Source organism: Cottoperca gobio, chromosome 5 (assembly GCF_900634415.1).
Source record: "Cottoperca gobio chromosome 5, fCotGob3.1, whole genome shotgun sequence".
In the NCBI taxonomy this organism is placed as follows: Eukaryota; Metazoa; Chordata; class Actinopteri; order Perciformes; family Bovichtidae; genus Cottoperca; species Cottoperca gobio.
Window position 1 is genome coordinate 15972460 of NC_041359.1, and position 23800 is coordinate 15996259.

A 23800-nucleotide genomic window follows, 5' to 3' on the forward strand; every position below is an offset into this window, starting at 1 on the left:
CTCCCATGATCCCACGCTACTTCACGACACCACCAAACACCGTATTTTTTGTTGTTTTGATTGAGAGGACCCTAGTGGCATACAATTACACATTGTGCCTTTGAAAATGTAAAATCTACAGTCATGTATTCATTTAAATTGAAAGTCAAATATCCAAGGAGTAACAGAAATCAATTTGGTGCTCTTTATATGTGTGGTTTACCATGTTAACAATGTTGTATTTATACTTGCAGGTGCATTCTTCATTCCTTACATCCTTTTCCTTGTGGCCTGTGGCATTCCTATGTTCATACTGGAGATAGCACTCGGCCAGTACACCAGTCAGGGAGGAATAATGTGCTGGAGGAAGATCTGTCCCTTGTTGGAAGGTGAGTTATACCTGTCAGGAGTTAAGCAATTTAAGACAGAAATAATATGTCAATGCAATGTTGTTAACATTTTCTGTTGTTTCCAGGCTTGGGATTGGCCAGCCAAATTATCCTTTTCTATGGATGTATCAGCTACATTGTGATCTTAGCCTGGGCTTTTCTCTACCTTTTCTCCTCTTTCTCTGGCGAGCTGCCGTGGGCCACTTGTAATAACACATGGAATACAGGTTAGTAAAACAACCTGTTCAAGCATTATAACTATTGTCACGCTCCCACACATACACCACTAACTATAGGGGCTTAATTGTATGTGTTTAAAGTATATATAAATTTATAGGACATATCTGTTTTATCAGTTTATAGCTTATTAAGTTTTATCATGAACAAAATTAATTTGGAAGGAAGTAAAATGTTGCATTAATTTATTTTAAGTATGATTTAGGTAATTGGAATTTACTTAAACTGGTTGCTGTATTAGTATGCAGCAATTAATTTATAATGTAGCACTGATCTAATAATGCATTAATTGTATTTTTAGTCTCAACTGTGTTTAATAATTTTATTTATATATTTTAGATTCTTGTGTGGTATTGAACAACTATAATACCACTGTCAACTGGACCGTGCCTGTGAATGCAACATCGTCAATACTAGAGTTTTGGCAGTAAGTTTCCAAATGAGATTTAATTGAGTAGTAATTGTGTCACACGTTATTAAAGGACAACAACTTAAATAAACTTGAGTAATAAAGATGTACTACTGCTTTTGGTGTGGACCAAAACAGAGCTTTTCCAAAAGCATCCAACTATAAACATTTTATTATTTAGTTTGTTATTCCTGCATAGCTCTATCTAAATTGAACCAGAATAATGTGGGTGTGCAGGGCCTTTAACAACTTTAAAACTACTCTTTGATGTATTTATTCTTCATTAATTTCCTATAAATCCAGAAATGTAAGATATTCTGGTCTGTGTGTGTTCAAGTATATATGTAAATTGCAGTTTGTTGTGTGAAGATTAAAATATTGTGTATTGACAATAACACCATATCCATTTAATCTGGGTTTAATTACATTGGTCTTGGCTGATGTGAGGCATCCATAATTGTTTGGTTTTTAGGCACTTACATATTATTAAGTGCCAAGTCGGATTCATCAGAACTATATCTATTCAAGGTTATTAATCCCAATTGTAATATAAGTATTGCTACAGTATTTTTAACCCGCTACCAGTCGTAAAAATGGGGGTTGTTTTCCATCTCTAATATCTATCCAATATGATGTAAATGCAGCATCAGTGCCGAACAGCTTTACTCTCTGGCTGTGTACTGAATGGGTGAAGATCCCTTAATTGCACATTGAACATTATGAATAGTTTGCCGAGCTTCAACATCATTAGACTTTTCATGATGGACTTTTTAACTTGTCAATCACAGATTTAATTTATAACACTAATAATGGCTGCATTACATTTGTGATTGTCTATATCAACGTGTCTAAACATATTTGTATCAGCATGCACAAAGCTGAGTGAGCAAAGAGTTGACTTGCTTACCATTTTCTAACCTTTTAGGTCAGTTGGTTTAGTCGGTTATAGGAAGAAAAAAAATGAGAGTTACGGACATGCTAACTATGATTGTTTAACAATGCCGTGTTCGTTACAGACGAAGGGTGCTAAATATATCCACTGGCATAGAGACCATGGGAAACATACAGTGGGACCTTTCTTTGTACCTTCTTCTGGCCTGGATCATCTGCTACTTTTGTGTCTGGAAGGGAGTGAGATCCACAGGAAAAGTAAGACTGAAATGACAAATCCTGACTGAAGTGTCATGTCATGTTTATTGTTCTTCATCTCCCACACTTTTAATTTCTTTATTTAAAGTCCTACATGTAACATTAATTTTGTGTTGATTTTTGCGGCCCCTGTGGAAAAAGCGATTGTGTTTACGAGCACCAGGATGGAGAAAACCTCATTTTACTGCAGCAGTGACAGTGTTCCCCTCTCAGTCCTGGTTGTGGTTCTCTAATACAGCCTGGGCCTACAGCAGCATGGTCTCGGTGTTGCGTCCCAGCGTGGACCGGTGAAGTATAGATGTGAAGCTTTGCTCCTGGCAGTGACCAGAGTAGGAGCCGCTGCTTCCGATCCGCTGCAGACGCCCTGTTGGAGTCTGAGCTGAGGGAGTTTGTGGTGAACCTGAGTGATTTCGTCAGATTTGCCGGAATGGAAACCCTGTGGCACTGAAGACGATCATTAAGAATACATATATAGTAATAACTAATCTTCTCGCTGATGGTCTCATTTACTTATGTCATATAGTGGCATCAGTATTATATTGGGATGGTTCTTAACTACTTAAAGGTTCCTCGTAATAACCAACGCAAGATCTATGCAGCGTAGCTAAATTACAGCTAGCTGGATAACTTTAGCTCACCTGCCAAATTACTTCACCAGCTAATGTGTTCCATGATAATAATAATAAACGGTGTATATGACAAACCGTGTTGATATTAGCCAAAAATAAATGATGTAAGATGTATAAATAACAATTGCTTTCTACCAGACAAGGGCAATGCAAGGCAGGAATGGCCAACTAGCTAACTGTAACCTAAGCTAAGCTAAGGTTAGCCAGGTAGCTGTAACTAAGCATTCTCGGCATTGATTATCCATTTGGTGAGCTAAACTTGAACAACACATCACCCACTGAGATAACATGCAATAGCCTACATTCATTTGATATGCTACTGTAAATCTATGACAAACAGAAACAGAATTTCTTCTCTACCAATATGTTTTATAAACAATGACTGGAATATCACTTCTGCCAAAGCACCACTTAATTCTCACGTGTGCACAAGATGACAGACATACATGTTTGCAGCATTTATCAAATACTATGGAACTCCCCAAGGGTAAAGACATAAGCAAAGTCTGTTAAGTAATAATAATCTTTGCACTTGTGATTACCTCAGTCCTGCAACAACATGCAACTCACCTGCCAGGCTATAAACGTAAACTGACAAACTCTTCTGGGTGTATGTGTCTAAAAGTAGTGTGATTCACTCCCTACCCCCAAGTATTTTTCCCACAACCCAAATTTTAATTATGAGTAGATCCTCTGGTACGATAGGAGTTGACACATTCTTGGCATGTTATAGTTCTCAATTACACAGTAGGTTATATGTTTTAGGAATTCTCCTGCTGCAGCTGCAGCTGTAACTGTAGTGTATTGCAAAACTACCAAAATAATGACCAAATGACATCGCAGCATTAATCCTATTGTATCTAGCAAACCTTTCGACAATCATAGGTTATAAAGGTAGTTTTCTTTAATTTGTAACAAAATAATTTTCTGCTTAAATGTAGGCCACCTACTTCACAGCCACATTCCCCTTCATCATGTTGGTGGTGCTGTTCCTCAGAGGAATCACCCTTCCTGGAGCCTCCATTGGTATCAAGTACTACCTGTACCCCAACCCTGCACGGCTTGTTGATCCACAGGTACCATTCACTTTATATTCTAATTTGCATTGGATTATAGGATTATAATAATCTGTCACTGTGGTTCATAGGTTTGGATCGATGCAGGAACCCAAATATTTTATTCCTATGCCATATGTTTGGGATGCCTGACTACGCTTGGGAGCTACAACAAGTACAACAACAACTGTTACAAGTGAGTACTTCAAGATTTGACTGAGAATAAAGTATTTTCGTGGCTGGCTGCACTTGTATTAAGTTTTGATTGTATCTGATTTGCAGAGACTCCTTCTATCTTTGCTTGTTAAACAGCGGGACCAGCTTTATATCTGGCTTTGCCATTTTCTCAGTTCTGGGCTACATGTCACAAAAACAGGGTGTCGACATTGCTGCAGTTGCTGAGTCAGGTATGACTATGAATATATATATATATATATATATATATATATATATATATATATATATATATATATATCTTGCCAATTAAACAAACTTTAAACTGTTAGACTATATGTTGTTGATTGTTTCCTCATTTTAATTTTCTGTTTTATCCTATATGATTTTCCGCCTAAATAAATTACAGTAAACGACACTGTGGCAGACAGCAATGGTTTACTCTCTGTTGTTTTCACTCTACAGGCCCTGGCCTTGTGTTCATAGTCTATCCACAAGCTGTGACTCTTCTGCCGTGGCCTCAAGTCTGGTCCGTGTGCTTCTTCACCATGATCCTCTTGTTAGGAATAGACGGACAGGTCAGCTGCAGCCTTTCCTATGTTGCCACAAAAAAAGTCCTCCGATGTTTCTTCTTTTCTTAACTTGTCTTAACTTGTCTTAACTTGTCTCTTCGCTGACTTGTCTTTCTGCCATTTTTCAGTTTGTCGGGCTTGAAAGTATCATGACCTCTCTGTCGGACATCTTCCCTTCCCAGATCCGTCAAGGATATCACAGAGAACTTCTGCTGCTGCTGATCTGTGCTATTTCCTATGTATTTGGCCTTGTATTGGTGTCACAGGTAAGCTGTAACAATTCATCATGTGAGTTATTTGCAGTCTGATCAATTAACATCCAATACACAACATGCAAACTGTGTATTTTACCATGTTTTTCTTATTTAGGACTCACATCAGCGGAAGCTGTTTACATGCACAAAATAAAAGACAATTGCTATCCTTACCAATTAATTGCCTTTTTTAATTTTAGGCCGGCGCATACATTCTGCAGATCTTTGATCACTATGTATGCAGCGGTCCCACCCTGCTTCTGATGGCAATCTTCCAGTCAGTGATTGTTGGATGGATTTATGGTAAGATACAGTTGTCAATAGTAGTCTATAACTGTTTGTTTTTATATATATATCACATTGACATCACCCTTATTGTACAATCTTAAAACCAATCGTGATGATTAGGTGGTGGTAACCTTTGACCACAAGGTGTCAGCAGCGGTTTGTGACCAGATGTATAAAGGGAAGAGGTTTGCTACAAGAGAGGAAGACTAATGTGTTAGTTAATGATTGATTAGTTAATTAATAAATCTATGGTTAATAGTGAGCTTGGAGAATAGCTCAGTGCTTGTGCCCTTTTGCTTGGAGGCTTTGGTAACCCTAAGCAATAATATAACATTTAAAAAAGACAAATGGAATTAAGTGCAAAATAAGTAGAAATTAAGCAAGCCAACATAACTGGGCAATACATGTGTGTTGGGAGGGGGGGGATATGCATATGGTGCAAGTAAAGCAAGATAAAAAAAATGAATAAATCAAATAGACCAATGTAAGTAGAACCTGTAAACCCAACTATGTCTCTCTGTGGACACACAGTAGCTTCGGTAAAGGTTAGGTAAACTTCTCAGGGGAGAACTGCAGCTTGACCCTTTTCTGTAAACCTGCTAACGTTGTTAATAAAGAACCCAGATCAACATATCCAGACTGAACAAAACACCAATGTCCCAAGTCCATAAGATGTATTGATTATAAAGGCTTTGAATATATAATGTTCTTTACCTGAAAAACTGGCTTAATTGGTAAACATTTGGGGGAAATTTGTGAAATTTAGTATATACTGCATATTTTATAGTATGTTATTTGTTTTTTTCTGTCTAGGTGCTGAACGCTTCTGTGACAACATTGAGGACATGATTGGGTACAGACCTCTATCACTGATCAAGTACGGCTGGATGTATGGCACCCCTCTTACTTGCAGTGTAGGTTTTTTAATGAGGCCAGAATTAATTATATTTTTGATCCAACTGTTTTTATAATTGTGATTTGCTTCTCTTTAAAGGGCACATTTGTGTTTATGCTCCTGAAGTACACCCCAATGAGGTTCAACAACTCCTATGTGTATCCTTGGTGGGCGTACTGGATCGGCTGGTTTCTGGCCATGTCATCTCTTATGATGATTCCTCTGACCATGGTCTGCAAACTGGCCAAAGGAAAAGGAACTCTCTGGCAGGTCAGTGGTTGTTTTTAGTGTCATTTTATAGTTGGTATTTTACAGTTATAAGAAGCATTTGAAGTTTCTAAACTTTATTGGAACTTATGTTGTGTTGCCTGTGCATAGTGAATGTTCTGCTGCAAGTGATATTCTTTAACATTAGTTAATGCTTTCCTTTTAGCGCATCAAGACAAGCTTGCAACCTGTAGATGACCTTCCAATCGAGACAAAGTAAATTGCAAGCATCAGAGCCTCACTGCATGGGGACAAAACAGCAAAGTGTATTGAAATACCAATCCTTTTATAATAATTTCTTCCTTTTTTATATTTCAAAAAAATGTAGAGTAGGTTGTTTACTATATATGTATATACTGTATGGTGGTTAGTTTTCATTTCCAGATTTAATTTTTAAGGTGTGGTGACCTATAAGAATACTATATATTACATGTCTAATATTGGACTTTTTAAATCAATTATATTTGGAAGTGTTACAGATACTGAATGTACAAGATACTACATTGAGTTGCAAACTATTTTCCATAATCCACGTCTCAAATACCTCAAAACCTAAAGGACAACAAGGTGATTTCTGCATGTTTTAGCCCATTCATTACAAACTTCTACGTTATTGCCATCTATAGGCATTACTGTAGTTTGAGATTGTTAAGGTAGCCACTGTTCACATCACATGGTATCAAAATGAATTTACTGAGACTTTGAATTAGTTTTAAATATACAAAACTCAAAATATCTTCCACTATACCTGCTCCCACGTCGGACTTGAGAAGACTATGTGTAGTTATTATTATATTATATACTATAGTTAACAAATGTTAAATGTATTGGAGAGTTGTTTGTTGTTAAAGCACCTGGTTTCAAATGTTTAATATTTCTCTATAACATAATATTTGTGACTAAAAGAGCTACAATTAAATTCAAATTTAGCAGGTGAAAAAAATCATTAGCTATAACTTGTTAAGAGATTGTTTGTTTGGAGACCCTTTTAAAGAGTTGAACATTAATGTGTGACTTTGGGATCAGTATGTGTGGCAGAATAATCTCAATTTAAAGGTGCACATGCTAACCTTTTCAAGCTAAAACAGGAGCTATTAAGTGGACTTGGCATATCGTAAACCAAATCAATACGAGTATTTAAGTACTTGCTGCTGGAATTTATAATGCAAATCCTATTGTGCCTTTTTTAGGTTTAGTATTTCCTTGGATTACCATATTGATGTGTTTAGATATATATATATATACACATACACAACTTGTCTTTATACATAACTTTACACTTATACAATAAAATACTCTGTGACAATATGGCTTGTTCATTTCCATGTATACATAATAATATAATAGATAATAATAATAATACATAATTGACTGAATTTGCCTGGGGTTAACTTTTTCTTCCTTAAGGCCCTGTCACACATATCCGTATGACAGAAACGTAAACATACGGAAATTTGTCAGAGTCCAAATACGTCCAACTTTTCATCGGATCGGAAAAGTGAACGTATACAGATACGCATGTCTAACCTATTGATAGAGCATCACTTACTTATACAAAATGTATCAGACTAATGCCCAACGAATGCATAAAGTATACAAAAATATGGCGTATACAAAATATCGGCAACGCGCTGGTGTACGTTGATATAAGGTATAAGTAGTATTCGTTAAGAGCTCGCTGTGTTACGCTGGGGTGCGTTGTTGAACGCTGATGTTTTGAGCATGTTCAAAATTACCGGATGTTCCCGACGTGTAATTCATAAGATATGCAGACGTTACGTGACATTAGACATACGTGAATACGGAATACGTAGGTGAATACTTACCTACGTAAATATAGTACGTGAATACCTACATGACTACGTTAGAGGTACGTTAGATATAGGCTACGTCGGCTGACGGTGAATCCTTCAGCCAATTTATTGATAACGAGTGGATAACCTATTCCTACCCTATGTTAAGATGATGCCTGACGACGGAGTAACTTATTAAATGTGTTTCTACAGTACAGCTAGCGTTCAGCATGTTAGCCGTTCTCCAGCATGAGCATGACGTGAACCAGATGGCACTTTTCCAGCTCCGTTGGCCAGACGCTCGATACGTTTTAAATAAGTGATACGCTATCAATGTTTGACATACGTATAATAATTCGTTATGTATTCGTTATGTATGCGTCAGCTACAACACCTCTGTGGAAAAGTTGGACACATTTTTAGCTAATTTTCATATACGCCGGCATGTTTCTGCCATACGGAACTGTGTATGTCGGGCGTGTTCGCCGTATCGTCTGTGTCCTTCAAACGATCACAACTTACCCTTAATTTATATCAACCTATTGCTGATATTTCGTATGCGCCGGCATACGTTTCTGTCATACGGATATGTGTGACAGGGCCTTTAGATTACTCTTGTCTACTCAAAACGTTCTTACCGTTTTACTTTTGTGTCTAAGTGTTTAAGAACCAAACATACTGACATTATTTTTAACAGTCCTCAAGCATTATACAAAACAATAACAAATTATTCTATTTAAATTTCTTCATTCGCATTATTCATATAACTATTTTCGATCAGTTTAAGTGCAGTGTCTTTTCTTGATAATCGTTTGGTCTAAAAAACTATTCTAAAAACTAAATCTATTCTATTCCATCTATTCATACAGTTACTGTAAAGACCAAAAAAAAAGGAGAATATTCTGAAATGTATTAACCCGGACCTCTCAAATTTTTGCTGTCAAAATAGTTGCCAATTTATTTTCTGGCGATCAACTACTCAAATAATTGTTGCAGCTCTACTTTTTTCAAAGTGATATTTAACTGGGTTTAAATTGTCTGTTCCTCTTCAGTTGGTATTAGTGCAATACGCTCATGGATAAGCCAGTCTTATACAATTAAGAAATAGAGACATTGAAAAATTTAACAAACATTTATTTGATTAAAAAAAAAAAACTGTAAAAAAAATATCAGTATTTGTTTTAATTGGGTACATTACTTCTGAGGATTTTGATATCATCGACGGGCCGATCTTGACCGCTCGTCTCCACCATGCCAATGCGGTTCAATGTGCTCATCCCCTGACATACTCTTCCAAAAATACTGTGCTTTCCATCCAACCACTGAGTGGGTCCAAGAGTGAAGAAGAACTGGCTTCCGTTTGTGTCCGGCCCTGCGTTGGCCATCGCCAGAATACCAGCACCTAACAAATGAAATGAGTTACAATTTTGTGACGTTTTGCTGTTAAAAGTCCCTCAAGTGTCACATAAATACTAAATGTTAGGAATCCAACACTAAATTACTAAAACACTAAAAACAACTTTTGCATAACATTTGATACATATCAACTTTAGTAAATGGATTTGAATACCCACTGAGTTACCAGTTTATAGGTACACTTTGCTAAAAACTAATGCAGTTTAATACATCAGCAAAGCAACAAATCATACCTTTATTTTTGAAAAAAAAACACAAGACATTAAGGCCCTGTCACACATATCCGTATGACAGAAACGTATGCCGACGCATACCAATATTTGTCAGAGTCCAAATACATCCAACTTTTTATCGGATCGGAAAAGTGAACAAATACAGATATGCATGTCTAACCTATTGATATCGTATCACTTCCTAATACAAAATGTCAGACAAATGCCCAACGAATGCATAACGTATACAAAATATCGGCAACACGCGTTCAGCATTCTAGCCGTTCTCCAGCATCAGCATGACGTGAACCAGATGGCACTTTTCCTTCAAACGATGACATCTTACTCTTAATTTATATCAACCTATTGCCAATATTTCGTCATACGTTTCTGTCATACGGATATGTGTGACAGGGCCTTTAAGGACTCAGTACTAACACAAATACTAATAAATGAAACTAAAGGTTGCAGAAGGCTTTTCTTTATTTACAAACCTACATTGGTCTCCTTCACATCTAGCACCTTGTATTCAATTTGGTATTTTCTAACTGCAATTACCTGTGAATTTCAGTTCTGGGCTCAGCTCATCTTCAAACTGTTTACCAAATATGGAAGCACCACCGCGACCTGTTAGAAAAACAAAGATCAGTAAACTACAGATTAACTTTCAAGTGAGGTAACTGAACAAGGCAATAAACAATAATAAACATTGAACTGTGAAGTTCAATATGGCTCTGTATATATTCCACTCTTGTTGTTTTGCCAAAAAGCAAGTTTGTATTGAGATGTACTCATTTCTTGAAAGTTACCATGGAAGAACTATATAATTTGGTAAAAATAAAGACAAAGTTCTGAAACGGTTTTTGAGTTTAGTTCAGAGAAACTTCCTTGAGAGAAGTGCTCCATTTAATAAATAATCATTCTTCATTCATTTAAAAATAATAATTCTCCATATATGTTGAATTGTGTTTGCCTGTACATTTCACAATACTAACTGAACACCTCAACGAGTGCCATTTGCGTAGTTCTTTCCAGGAAACCTTCACTAGACCAAACCATAAAAAAACAGATATAAAGTGTTGTATGTGATGGACCCACCTGTTCCTGTAGGGTCTCCTCCCTGCACCATGAAGTCTTTGATTATTCGGTGAAACTTGGTGTTTGTGTAGTAGCCTCTTCTGGCCAGCTCAGCAAAGTTCTTGCAGGTCTTGGGTGCATGTCTCCAGTACAGCTCCACTACAACCGTCCCCATCCTGCAATGCATACTCAATATTAGTATGCGATTAGGGTGTTTCAACAGCACATGCAGCACTCTGACGGGATGTTAAAGATTATCCAAAGCCCTAGAAGAAATTTTAGTATCGACAAAGTTAACCTAGCAAGCCCAACGCTTAGCTAACCTCACCGAACCGCTAGCATCACGTTACTAAGAGCTAGCTTAGCCGAGTTAGCGTTCAACGGTTGTTATAAACTTACGTCGTGTCCAGAGCCACTGTTGGCGGCTGCCATGTGTCTGCAGGTATCCCCGACATTATTACTCCAAACAGCGCCCTTCAGTAGACTTTAAACAGACCAATTTGAATAAAAAGTAAGTGTTTTATCAGCCGAGCACATTCATTCAATTCATTTCAGGGGGAAGTTTCTTCTTCTGTGGTTGCCGCTCGTTTCCTCCCAACAGATGAATGATTGCCCTCTAGTGAGCAAAATACTGCAGACGGCATCCTTTGCATTACTTAATTTAAATTTAAATTCTGAGGTCTATTTAGTAGTTAGTTTTAGTCTATTTCTACTATCAGCTATAATGCCACAATGCATTTATTATATCTAAACCGTGCATTACTGACTAAACTTTAGAATAAGTTGTACAATAATAATTAAACTATGCAATATTCTGATATTACTATTAATAATGTGTTTACCCTTTACATTTCAAGAAATATTCTTATTTATATCATTCCTGCATTTTGAATACTAATTCATAGATCCCCTTTTTCAGCGCTAATATTATTTATTATTATTTATTATTGTAGTATACAGATTTTACAGATTTCTTATTTCTATTTTACATATTTATTGTTGTTATTTATTGTAGTACAATGTACACATTTTTACATATTTAATTAATTAATTTCAGTTTTTCTTATAAATTCTCTATGTTTTATCTTGGATCGTACTATTCATCTGTGTAGTTCAAATTAAAAACTATAGGGGCAGCAACACATAAACAAGGTGGAAAGCGTGCCGGAAAAGTGTACGTAGAAGAAGAAACTCTTCTAAATCTTCACTTGGGCTCCGGTTAGTTTCGACTTGTGTTTTCTCAACGTGTCTGCGGTTGACAGCAAGGTAGAGTTATCTATTTGCATGATCTCTATCTTTGTTATCAGGGATATTTCATTTACTTGTTTCCCTCTTAGGTGTAGTCTGTCAACAGGCTCTTGTTCTGGTTTTACGTTAGTTCAGTTAGCTAACGTTAGCTTATGTTTGCCACAACCAAATCACTAATTGGAAACGCTGTGTCTAAGGTCAGGATAAAAATCCATCCTCTGTCTAAAGTTGTTATGACTAAATTAAACTAAATATTATTTGGTTAGCAGTGATCTTACAGTTTGCGATGTATTAATGTTATACAATAATTCATTTGAGCCAAATCAACTGTAAATTACTTTTTACAGAATCGAGCCAAACTTGTCACATTGTTAATGAGATTCAGTGATACACTAACAAAAACATATTCAGTCCCTGTCCACTTAATAGTTTTTTTTCTACACTAGTAAATTGACCTTGAGTTCATTTTTGTCTGCGTCAATCTACTATTTCCAAGGTCAAGAAATACTCTGGATAAAGTGATATTTTCCATAATTACAGTGATCTATATCGACTGCTAGATGCTATGTAAATGTAATTAATAATGCATGTGTTCCAGCATTTTGCAGATAAAATGCTGAAACTTAATCAGATCAATTTGTTCATTTGAATTCCATTTGACTTTCCTCTTTTAAAAGATATTTTAAAAGTTTAGCCAAACATAGATGTTTTCATGCACTCACAACTATTACTTTTTTACAGGAAATAGCTATATTTCCTAAAACTTTGATTATATAATATGTGCAGCCTACATCTTGGTTCTGCTCCTGTTTTAACTTTTAGAAATTTAGTGTTAAATGAAAAATGAAAATGATTCCCAAGGGCATATTCATTATTTTTGTGTTGTTTTATTTGCAACCATTAGTGTAGTAGATTTGTTTATCTCTAATTCAAACCACAGCCTAGGCTTACCTGAACCCCAGGTGGTCCAAAGGCTATTTAGTTAAAGTCCCTGCAAATAGCTGCTTTGCTTTGTAACTTGCTTGAGACTTGATGATCTGAACCTGTAGCTGAAAATATCTAAACTGTTACAAGAACCTTTAGTAGGAATAGCTAGCAGTGAGAGTTTAGAGTGAATGAATCATAAGTTATCGCATGGTTTTTAACTTGTCTTAGGGTTTCATCTACATTTTCTTCCTCTCTTCCTCCCTCTTGTTCCTATCACAATTAAAAATGGTCCGCACTGAGTAACTAAAGGTTCATGTGAGTCCCATGACAGGCAGTTTTTGTCCAAATGGGACTTGTTTGTGTTGACTTGGGACTTAATAGTGACTTGCAAAACAATGACCATTCAGGAAGAGTGGTTACGTTTGTTCGTTAGCCTGCTTGTTTATCTGATATGCAATAGGAAGGAACTATTGTGGATATCATGTCTTGCAGTGGATGGCAGATGGACTTTGCTATGGCATAAATGTTGTTATAATCTAGGTAGCATCATGACTCTATGCTAAAACTTAAATTCTTATAGGCTATATTTTACTGGCCAAAGCAACAGAGGCTAGTTGTAGCTGCAAGGTTAACCTAGCTTTGACAGATGAAGCAATTTCAACATCCTTACTGCCATGTGATTAATTAGATGAGAAGGTCTAATCCAATTAGCATGGTAGCATGCCTGTTAGCACTCCTAAGCTTGCAGCTGGGTCAGGATGTATTTGTGAGTAAGCTTCAAGGAGGAAAGAGAGTAGAAGAGGTGTGCCCATAGTAACTGAAAAAAAGACTTTTAGAGTTTTTATTTGCTTAGTTATTTTAACTGCAGCTCACGTTTGTCTAGACGAATCGTCAGATAGTAACAAGTTCACCTTCTCTGTCTCCTCTCAAGGTCCTACACCATGTCTATTCTCAAGATCCACGCCCGAGAGATCTTTGATTCTCGTGGAAACCCCACCGTAGAGGTTGACCTTTACACCGACAAAGGTAGGCAACAATATTTATACAGTCTATGTATATGACTTATTATAAAGTGTATAAACCTATTGTGCCCTAATGACTAAATTAATCTCATCCTCTTTAGTGATTTTCATGTCATCACTTCTTGTGTCCTCTCTCTGCTCCATGTACATTTCACAGGCTTGTTTAGGGCGGCTGTACCAAGTGGTGCATCCACTGGAATCTACGAAGCCTTGGAGCTCCGGGACAATGACAAGTCTCGCTACCTTGGGAAAGGTCTGTACACAATTTTAGTGTTTCCTTTTGAATAGGGTAGAACGAGTTAAATGTCAGGTGTAGTTTTGATATTTACCACCAAATATAAACAACTTTTGTTGTAGAGCTTCACAGTATATAGTTTATTTATCAATATCGTAATGTCAACTTGCCAGATAAACGTGTCACGAAAGACAGCGATATTGCACTCAGGGATTGAAAGAGAGTACCATAAAGAAACTGCACTCTCATTGGTGCCTTTTGTGTTCAGTGCAATGTTAAATTTGTTCAATACAAGAATGTTATAATTTCCTTTCATTTTTGTAATTCATCAAGAAATGTGTTGTATGTTAGCAGTATAACGAATGCAGCAGAACTGAGTACACTTTAATATCTGTATCACAAGTGATATCACTATCGCAATATTCAACGTTATCACATATTCTCTTCCTATCGCGCAGCCCTACTCAATTGCTTTAACACTTTGAAGCAGAATTCAATTTTAAGTGAAGATACTATATTTTTATACATTTCTCATTTTCTCTATTATTCTCTCTCTTCCTCTTTGCCAGATGTGAAAGGGTTAGTGAGTTACCATTGCCTGTCCTTCTCAATTAAAATCTGTCCATTTGACAGAACAATTAATTGCACAACAACTTAGCAACTCATCACTGAATGCTTGATGTGCATGGTGAATTGTCAGTAATGCATGCTCTCCATGCAGTGTTGATGTTTAGCCTGTGGATTGATTGACTGTGATTGAAATTATAAAATAAATGCTACTGCATGCATCCCTGCATATGTATTTGAGAAATAAAAGTTGTGTTTCTAAATCTATGCCCGTAAAATAATAATCTCACTAATCTTTCTGTTGCAGGAGTCTCACAGGCTGTAGATCACATAAATTCAACTATTGCACCTGCACTCATTGGACAAGTAAGAACATAATTCTCACTTTCTATCTGTGTGTGTTGTTTCCCAAATGTTGTTCAAACTAAGTTTTGGACTGTCCATTGTTGTGGTGCTGATGGGAATCATTCCCAACTTGTTCTTCCCGTCTCCTCAGGATGTATCTGTGGTTGAGCAAGAGACAATTGACAAGATGATGATTGACTTGGATGGCACGGAGAACAAATGTGAGTGACAATAATCATACTGTTGTGGCTTGCTAATCTAAAACAACCATGAACATTGCAGTACAGTCTTCATAACTATCTGGACTAGATTTGTTGGTGAAGCAGCCATTTTGACTTGTTTGGTTTTGCCTTCAGTCTTTCTTTCTTTTTTTTGTGGTCACTTTTGCCTTTTATTTGACTGAGGACAGTGTAGAAATGTGGGAGGGGTGTGACATGCAACAAAGTTCCCAAAGCTAGAATCGAACCCGGGATGTTGCGGTTTTATGGCACGCACTGTAAACAAGGCGTAACAAGGTGCTCCCTCAGTCTTGTGGTTAACAAGTGGAAGTTGTTCACTTGTTAACCACATGTTCAGGTAACTTGAGGTCGGAAGACTATCTATCATGCCCATGTCCATAATGCATTGTAGAAATACTTATAAAGCATTATTATATGCTTATATCATTGTAGTTATTAGCACTTAATCAACATAATTTTTTATAAAAATAATAACATTCATTATAAAGTATTTAAAAATTACTTATAAGGTCAAGTATCATAATGCTTCATAATTGCAGGTCACCCTCTGACTTTTTATTTTATTTGGAAGGATCATAGTGTGTTATAAATCCCATAGTTGTAGTAGATTATAATATTTTTTATAATGTGAATATAAGTAACTAATTTGGTGCTTTAAGTGAATTAATGAATTTTAGTGGTATAGGCGGATAGAAAATATCAAGCTGGTTATTATCAGTGACTTCTCTTTCAGTAAAGTGAAGAAATATCATTACATTTAAAAAAAGTCAGTGAATGACCTGCAATTTATGAAGTATTGTGATGCATGACCTTTTACATCATTATAAAATGCTTTATATTGTGTTATGATATTAAAGCATTATAAATATTTGAGTGCTTATAACTACGTTATTCAGTGATGTTTTTACTGAAATTTGATGCATGTGCTTAGATCTGAGATGTCTCATTAATAAGGTCAGGGCGGATTGCAGTAGGAAGAAAGAAACATCTGTAAAATGATGATAAATTAATGTTGATATTTCTTTTTACTACAATCAGCCAAATTTGGAGCAAATGCCATCCTGGGTGTTTCCCTGGCTGTCTGCAAAGCTGGTGCAGCAGAGAAAGGTGTCCCCCTGTATCGTCATATTGCTGACCTTGCAGGAAACGCGGCGGTCATCTTGCCTGTGCCGGTGAGGATCTCTGTGCCAAATTACATGCATGAATTTCCTGGTATTTTCTCGTCATTATTCAGTTCACCTTCCAGTTAATTGTGAATTCACAGCTCTCATTTCTCTCCCCTCCACCTCCACCAGGCCTTCAATGTGATCAACGGTGGCTCTCATGCAGGCAACAAGCTTGCCATGCAGGAGTTCATGATCCTGCCCATTGGCGCGAGCACCTTCAAAGAAGCCATGCGCATTGGAGCAGAGGTCTACCACAATCTCAAAAACGTCATCAAGAAGAAATATGGTCAGGATGCCACCAATGTGGGCGATGAAGGTGGCTTTGCTCCAAACATCCTGGAGAACCAGGAAGGTATGTAAGATGATTTATTTCGTTTAAGGTATTGATAAATCAAACTCTCTTACAACTGCAAAGATAAGCACAGCTTCCTGGTTCCTTTTCAAAATATATTCCCAGTGTGAAATCAAACTGCTTTTATCACAATGAAAACAAATGGTAAAAACCACAGGGAAACGTTAGACCGAGAACATCTGCACAATGTTCTTCTAACTATTCAGCTTTAAAATAAACTTTTCACTCTTAAGTCGACTTACCCATTATCTGGTAGGATCATACACAAAGTGATTATAGAAAGACAAACAAGTGAATAATGTAATGCAGCACACAAGCACAGTAATAAATACACATTTTAATAACTTCATCTTTTACCATGACTTCAATTTGTCGTTTGTTTCTATGGTACATTTTGAGACTGCTGTTGGTAGTTGTGTTGTAGTGGAGCGTGTCTTCTTGAAAGGCATTTCTAATATTTGGTCGACTTTATTGTCATGGAGCAAAAAGACCTTACAAAATAATGCAAAAACACACGTAATAAAAAATTAATATTGCCGTGTTTAGGGCCGTGTTTTGATTTTTTTGGTCTCTCTGTGTGGAAATCATCATTTATTGTTTTCTGCGGCACTCCATGCAAGTTTAATAGTGTAGATCAAAGGGATGTACTGAATATTTGGATGCTTTATTCATAATGTTGACATTCAAATTCTAAATGAACAATCAAATGCTGTGCAGCTTCTGCACTAATATAAATATTACCTTTCTATTAGTAGTACAATTATATTCCAGTGGCGGCTGCATAGGATTGTTTCCGACTCGTGTGATAAAACATTTTTAATAATTTCCAGAGCGTTATAAAGTCCATATTTGGCCTTCAAAAACATAATTTACACTGTGGTCAAAAAACAGTTTGCCGCACACAAAAGAAGCACACGTCTGTATTTACGGGGCGATATTGTAGTAATGGTACCATAAATTATATTTATATAGCCATTAACTAAATCTTATTGGACTGTAACACTAAAGAAAGTTGATTTAATAAAAAAAAGACACATTTATTTAATCTGTATTTATTTTTATTGGAGGATTTTGTTTGACTATTGTTTGTTTAACTCTGCAGCTCTGGAGTTGGTAAAGGAGGCCATCGCCAAAGCAGGATACACAGATGAGGTCGTGATCGGCATGGATGTGGCAGCGTCTGAATTCTACAGGGAGGGAAAATACGACCTGGACTTCAAATCTCCTGACGACCCGAGCCGTTACATCACTCCTGATGAGCTGGCTGACCTCTACAAGAGCTTTGTGAAGGATTATCCAGGTAACCTTCAGACAATTTCTCTTTTTATACACTATTTAGTAGCAGGCGGAGAGCAGGACACACATTATTGTAGTAATGTCAGCACCAGCGTAATCTCATGAAGGTGAGGGATCTGGCAGTTCTGTGACTTTATGGGCTCCCTTTCCTTCTACTCATCTAGAGCCCTGTAAAGTTAACATTTTTTCCAGATTCTGTGTTTTCTGTTAAAAAGAACTGTCTCTGGTGGATGAATCAAATTTGAACAATTCAATAAGATAATATTAAAAATGGTATGAATATCGAGGAATTTGATGCAGCACAACTTTGCACAATGTTTTTCGTCAGAAGGTTGTCTCTGCAGGTATTCTTACGGGTCCATTCATCCATATGTTGGCAAAACGTACAGAATAGTTGTTCTCCTGACTCATAGCAGTCGTTTGGAAATTGCTCTGCTTTAAATTTAGCTGTTAGTGATGAATTTGTCAGCTTTTTAGAGGACTTCTGTCTCAGAGGGCGTCTTCGACATGACTGTGTCAGTGTGTGTGGAGGAGGAACTGAGACCCGCCCTCGGTGAGACACCAACACAGAGAGCAAAGGACAGAAACAGCGCGTCTGTAAATTACACCAAAACATACTACTTATGAACGCTTAAAATCAACCCTGATTTTAATAAATTGAATCTATATTTTGGCAAATTCCGCGGTTCCCTCAGTGTATTCTGCCTCATCATAGAGCCCTACTCTAAGACGGCCAGACAAATTAATTGTGGGCCGAAATCAAACCCCTCTTTCATCCCTGGAAAGCTTTCAAGAACAACAATAATTGGAGACTTTTTTTTCTGAATTTCTGTATTTTATTTTTTTCTAATATATAATGGAAATCACTTGAACAGATATTAAACAGAAAAATAAGTCACCTAATTTTGGAAGCAAGTAAAAAAAATAATCCAAGCACTTTCCAAAATGTAGATTACAGAGATATGTGCTTTGACTCACAATCACTGAAAAAACAACTGAATGCAAACAGCTTAAATTCAAATGTAGTATTTGTCCCCACAATCTTCTTTGTACTAAAACAATAACCCCGTACAAAGCTACAAATGTCAGTTCAAACCTGTATTTATATTTAGTTTTCACAAGGAATAGAAATTTCAATCTGCCAATGATGACATTAATTATTGTTGTTAAAACACCATTGTCATTATTATTGTTATTATTATTATTATTATTATTATTATTATTATTATTATTGGAACTTTATGCCATAGTTACACACTGGTATTTATATACAGGTACATCTCCATAAATTAGAATATCGTGGAAAAGTTAGTTTATTTCACTAATTCAATTCAAAAAGTGAAACTCGTGGATTCATTACACACAAAGTGAAATATTTCAAACCTTTATTTGGTTTAATCTTGATTATGTCATACAGCTAATGAAAACACAAAAATCAGTATCTCAGAAAATTAGAATATTACATAAGACCAATTAAAAAATGATTTTTAATACAGAAATGTCGGCCTTCTGAAAAGTATGTTCATGTGTCTGCACTCAGTACTTGGTTGGGTCTCTTTTCGCATGAATTGCTGCATCAATGCAAAAGTGACATGGAGGCGATGTGGCACTGCTGAGGGGTTATGGAAGCCCAGGTTGCTTCGATAGTGGCCTTCAGCTCGTCTGCATCGTTGGGTCTTGTGTCTCTCATCTTCCTCTTGACATTACCCCACAGATTCTCTATAGGGTTCAGGTCAGGCGAGTTTGCAGGCCAATCAAGCACATTGATTCCATGGTCATTAAACCAGGCATTAGTACTTTTGGCAGTGGGCAGGTGCCAAGTCCTGCTGGAAAATGAAATCAGCATCTCCAAAAAGCTTCTCAGAAGAAGGAAGCATGAAGTGCTCTAAACCTTCCTGGTAGACGGCTGCGTTGACTTTGGACTTGAGAAAACACAGTGGACCAACACCAGTCGATGACATGGCTCCCAAATCATCACTGACTGTGGAAACTTCACACTGGACTTCAAGCAACTTGGATTCTGTGCCTCTCCGCTCTTCCTCCAGACTCGGGGACCTTGATTTCCAAATGAAATACAAAATGTACTTTCATCTGAAAAGAGGACTTTGGACCACTGAGCAATAGACCGGTTCTTCTTCTCCTTAGCCTAGGTGAGACGCTTCTGACGTTGTCTCTGGTTCAGGAGTGGCTTGACACGAGGAATGCGACAGTTGTAGCCCACGTCCTGGATACGTCTGTGCGTGGTGGCTCTTGATGCACTGACTCCGGCCTCAGTCCTTGTGAAGCTCCCCCAAATGTTTGAATGGCCTCTTCTTGACGAACCTCTCAAGGCTGCGGTTATCCCTGTTGCTTGTGCACCTTTTCCGACCACACTTTTTCCTTCCACTCAACTTTCTATGGACATGTTTGGATACAGCACTCTGGGAAGAGCCAGCTTCTTTATTAATGTGCTTTTGAGGCTTCACCTCCTTGAGAGTGTCAATGACTGTCTTCTGGACAACTGTCAAGTCAGCAGTCTTCCCCATGATTGTGAAGCCTGCTGAACCAGATTGAGACCATTTAACGGCTCAGGAAACCTTTGCAGGTGTTTTGAGTTCATTAGCTGATTAGAGTGTGACATCATGAGTCTACAATATTGAACTTTCTCACAATATTCAAATTTTCTGAGATACTGATTTTTGGGTTTTCATTAGCTGTAAGCCGTAATCCTCAAGATTAAAACAAATGAAGGCTTTGTGTGTAATGAATCCATATAATATATGAGTTTCACTTTTTGAATTGAATCGGTGAAATAAACTAACTTTTCTACGATATTCTCATTTATTGAGATGTACCTGTAGTGTTGAATATTGATACTATTGCAAGTTTCCAGCGGTATATTTCCCTTTTGTAGCATGTATGTACTTTGACAAGGGATTACAATCACATATAAATTCACCTAAGCACTTTTCACATGACTAGAATTACCTGGGGACCTCGAGTAATTTGTAATAATTGCAGATGTTTGTGACAATGATGAAACAAAACAAACAAAGAAGAAGTGGCACAAAGAATATCTATGTACAAAAAACACACAAGCCAACATAAACAGTAGTGAGAAGAAAACAAATTTATAAGGAGATAACCAACAGAAGCATTTTGCCATAAGGTTCCAGATGAAATGAGACGTTTCATTAAATGTGTCCTAAAAGCTGTCAAGGAAGAAAATGATTTCAGTGTCTTCAGTGAATTCCATAACTTTGACCTTCTAAATTTGATCTATAAAATTGATGAAAGATAATCATGACATTGTTTGTTGCACCAAAAATATTATTTAATATTTGGTTAATTTAGGAGCTGTCTGTTCGTCTTTTGATGGAACAACATCTGAACGTCAAGCCACATTGATCATGTCTGCATATTTTTTCCTGACAGTGGTTTCCATCGAGGATCCCTTTGACCAGGATGACTGGGCGGCCTGGTCCAACTTCACTGGCAGCACAGACATCCAGGTTGTTGGAGACGATCTCACGGTGACGAACCCTACTCGCATCAGCAAGGCTGTGGAGGAGAAGGCCTGCAACTGCCTGCTGCTTAAGGTCAACCAGATCGGCACAGTTACCGAGTCCATGCAAGCGTAAGTCAACACTTTACATCTAAAATAAGTCTGGGATGTTTCTATAGATCAATTGAATATTAGACTTTACTCCACACAATGACCTATAATGTCTCTCATTCGTTCTCGTCACAGGTGTAAGATGGCTCAGGAGAGCGGCTGGGGCGTGATGGTCAGCCATCGCTCTGGTGAAACTGAGGACACCTTCATAGCAGATTTGGTGGTCGGCTTATGCACTGGACAGGTAAATTAAGATAATACAAATATTTATTGTACAATTGTGTCTCTGAGGGCTGTTACGAATAGTTTGAAGCTTCATTCACGACGGTGACATTCAAATTTCAAATCAACATTTGAATGCAGCGCAGCATGTCTATTAATTCTGTTTAAACGCAGTATTTCTGCACAGTTGCAGCTCAAGATGAAGCTACACTCATTTTATTTGTGTACAACTATTTAGTTTCAAGCGGTGGCTGCGTAGGATTGTTTTTCGACTTGTGTGATTCAAACATTTACAATAACTCAAGGACCTTGTAAAGTCCAAAAGCCAGATTTATTGACAAAGAATTGTTTGTAATTTCCAAAATTCATAACACGAAATATTCTGCTTCAGTCCATATTTGTTCGCATTTAGCTTTTCAAAAACAACATTTTCACTGCAGTCAAAAAACAGTTGACTGGAAGTCTAGCACGAGTCCAACGGCACCATAAATTACATTTCTATAACCGGATTCATAATCCGATGAATCACTTCATTCAAATTGAGGATTTTGTTCGAGAATTTGTTTGTTTTTATTTAAGGTCAATGTCATAAAATATGACGACAGACATTCAAAGCTTTGAATGTAAAAGAGACATTCGATACAGCCCTAGTGTCATTTGAGAACATAATACATTTGATGTTAATTACAGAAAATATGAATTTATCTCTTCTGTCCATTTTCACATTGAGAAATTATTTTTATCACAATGACACGACTTGGACAAAGATTAATGGACACATTGAATCATTGTACATAATTTTACGCACTTTCAGATCAAGACTGGGGCTCCCTGTCGCTCTGAGCGTTTGGCCAAATACAACCAGATACTTAGGTAAGTCTTATAAATAATGAGGCATTTTAAAAAGTATAAAATGTGACCGTGCGTGTTGTGTTCTTTTTAATTTGTTAAATAAAATACCCCAAGGCCTTTCTGCTAAACTACGTCTACTTACTTGTGCTATATTGATTAAACATTAAATCAATTATGTTGTTTTATTGTTAGTGCATTCATTTCAGTTTGTATAATTTCCGATCCGTTAAACAGCATTGTGATGTTTCCAGCTCATATCTTTGATGGACTTAAATTTAGATACTTGTTGCTGTTGTTAATTTCCATCTTACACAAAGAGGTTTCACTTTTAACTTGTTTTTTTCTTTCTTTGTTTTTACTGTAGAATCGAAGAGGAGCTGGGAGACAAAGCTCGTTTTGCTGGAAAAAACTTCAGAAAACCATTGACAGAGTAAATGGATGAAGAATTTACTTCACATACAAATAGATTCATACACTATAACTCCACGACAACACATCGGATAATTATTACAAACGCATCAAAGCGATAATAGTTAATATAGAGCTACTTATTCATTTATAGAGAGAACATACTGTAGTTACTGAAATTGTAACAATCAAGTCTTCTACTGTATTCTGTCCTGTTTGTTATTGTGAAGTAAAATAATAGAGTTATATAACATAACTTGAGTAACATTGATTTACAACACTGACAAAATGTAATCACAAAAGCTGCACTTGGAGACAGTAAATAAAAAGGTTCTTGGTTACAGATAAAGTATCCTGATTATTTGTCCCATGTTTTATGTGATTTTGCTTTGGTAAATGTTTTTGTTTTGTTAAAACAGATTGATTTTCCACATCTTCCCAATCTCTTTGTTTCAGGAATTTAAACACTGTAGTTATATAATAAAGTGAAACAAAAGGGTTATTCAGTCTGATTCTAAAGCTAGAGTGACC

General features: G+C 36.7%; 3 protein-coding genes across 13 annotated transcripts in view; 2 read left to right on the forward strand and 1 right to left on the reverse strand.

Moving 5' to 3' along the window:
• The window catches only part of LOC115007836 (sodium- and chloride-dependent GABA transporter 2-like), a 39257-nt gene extending 31654 nt beyond the window's left edge, over nucleotides 1–7603 (forward strand). For 8 of the 11 annotated variants that reach the window (XM_029430846.1, XM_029430845.1, XM_029430843.1 and 5 more), the window contains 13 exons: nucleotides 234–368; nucleotides 455–595; nucleotides 945–1032; nucleotides 2031–2163; nucleotides 3734–3868; nucleotides 3940–4043; nucleotides 4130–4254; nucleotides 4487–4599; nucleotides 4722–4859; nucleotides 5048–5150; nucleotides 5949–6049; nucleotides 6130–6300; nucleotides 6464–6773. In XM_029430846.1, coding sequence (XP_029286706.1) covers nucleotides 234–368; nucleotides 455–595; nucleotides 945–1032; nucleotides 2031–2163; nucleotides 3734–3868; nucleotides 3940–4043; nucleotides 4130–4254; nucleotides 4487–4599; nucleotides 4722–4859; nucleotides 5048–5150; nucleotides 5949–6049; nucleotides 6130–6300; nucleotides 6464–6517 — 1541 coding nt within the window. In that variant the 3' untranslated portion in view covers nucleotides 6518–6773. Of the gene's footprint in view, nucleotides 1–233; nucleotides 369–454; nucleotides 596–944; nucleotides 1033–2030; nucleotides 2164–2304; nucleotides 2451–3733; nucleotides 3869–3939; nucleotides 4044–4129; nucleotides 4255–4486; nucleotides 4600–4721; nucleotides 4860–5047; nucleotides 5151–5948; nucleotides 6050–6129; nucleotides 6301–6463 lie in introns of those variants that run through there. The other 3 variants (XM_029430852.1, XM_029430855.1, XM_029430848.1) reach the window with 2 other exon arrangements.
• A 1604-nt stretch (nucleotides 7604–9207) lies between these two features.
• Nucleotides 9208–11412, reverse strand: ppil1 (peptidylprolyl isomerase (cyclophilin)-like 1). The gene is made up of 4 exons (XM_029430861.1): nucleotides 11195–11412; nucleotides 10817–10971; nucleotides 10277–10345; nucleotides 9208–9492 (listed from the first exon to the last, which is right to left on the reverse strand). The coding sequence occupies exons 1-4, from the start codon at nucleotides 11248–11250 to the stop codon at nucleotides 9272–9274; spliced, it is 501 nt and encodes a 166-aa protein (XP_029286721.1). The 5' UTR covers nucleotides 11251–11412; the 3' UTR covers nucleotides 9208–9271.
• Nucleotides 11413–11920: 508 nt separating this feature from the next.
• On the forward strand, nucleotides 11921–23618 carry eno1b (enolase 1b, (alpha)). Its single transcript, XM_029430860.1, has 12 exons — nucleotides 11921–12061; nucleotides 13902–13996; nucleotides 14150–14245; nucleotides 15102–15160; nucleotides 15291–15360; nucleotides 16417–16550; nucleotides 16674–16896; nucleotides 17999–18196; nucleotides 21607–21808; nucleotides 21923–22031; nucleotides 22824–22882; nucleotides 23226–23618. The coding sequence occupies exons 2-12, from the start codon at nucleotides 13912–13914 to the stop codon at nucleotides 23293–23295; spliced, it is 1305 nt and encodes a 434-aa protein (XP_029286720.1). The 5' UTR covers nucleotides 11921–12061; nucleotides 13902–13911; the 3' UTR covers nucleotides 23296–23618.
• Nucleotides 23619–23800: the final 182 nt, after the last annotated feature.

What these genes read in the sequence shown, in the direction of transcription:
- ppil1 (XM_029430861.1), bottom strand. Translation starts at nt 11,250, where the DNA reads ATGTCGGGGATACCTGCAGACACATGGCAGCCGCCAACAGTGGCTCTG. An exon ending in ACAGTGGCTCTGGACACGAC is followed by an intron (nt 10,972 to 11,194) that starts GTAAGTTTATAA and finishes TATGCATTGCAG; the next exon opens with GATGGGGACGGTTGTAGTGG. An exon ending in AGGAGACCCTACAGGAACAG is followed by an intron (nt 10,346 to 10,816) that starts GTGGGTCCATCA and finishes TTTTTCTAACAG; the next exon opens with GTCGCGGTGGTGCTTCCATA.
- eno1b (XM_029430860.1), top strand. Translation starts at nt 13,912, where the DNA reads ATGTCTATTCTCAAGATCCACGCCCGAGAGATCTTTGATTCTCGTGGA. An exon ending in GTCTCGCTACCTTGGGAAAG is followed by an intron (nt 14,246 to 15,101) that starts GTCTGTACACAA and finishes TTTCTGTTGCAG; the next exon opens with GAGTCTCACAGGCTGTAGAT. An exon ending in CACCTGCACTCATTGGACAA is followed by an intron (nt 15,161 to 15,290) that starts GTAAGAACATAA and finishes CCGTCTCCTCAG; the next exon opens with GATGTATCTGTGGTTGAGCA.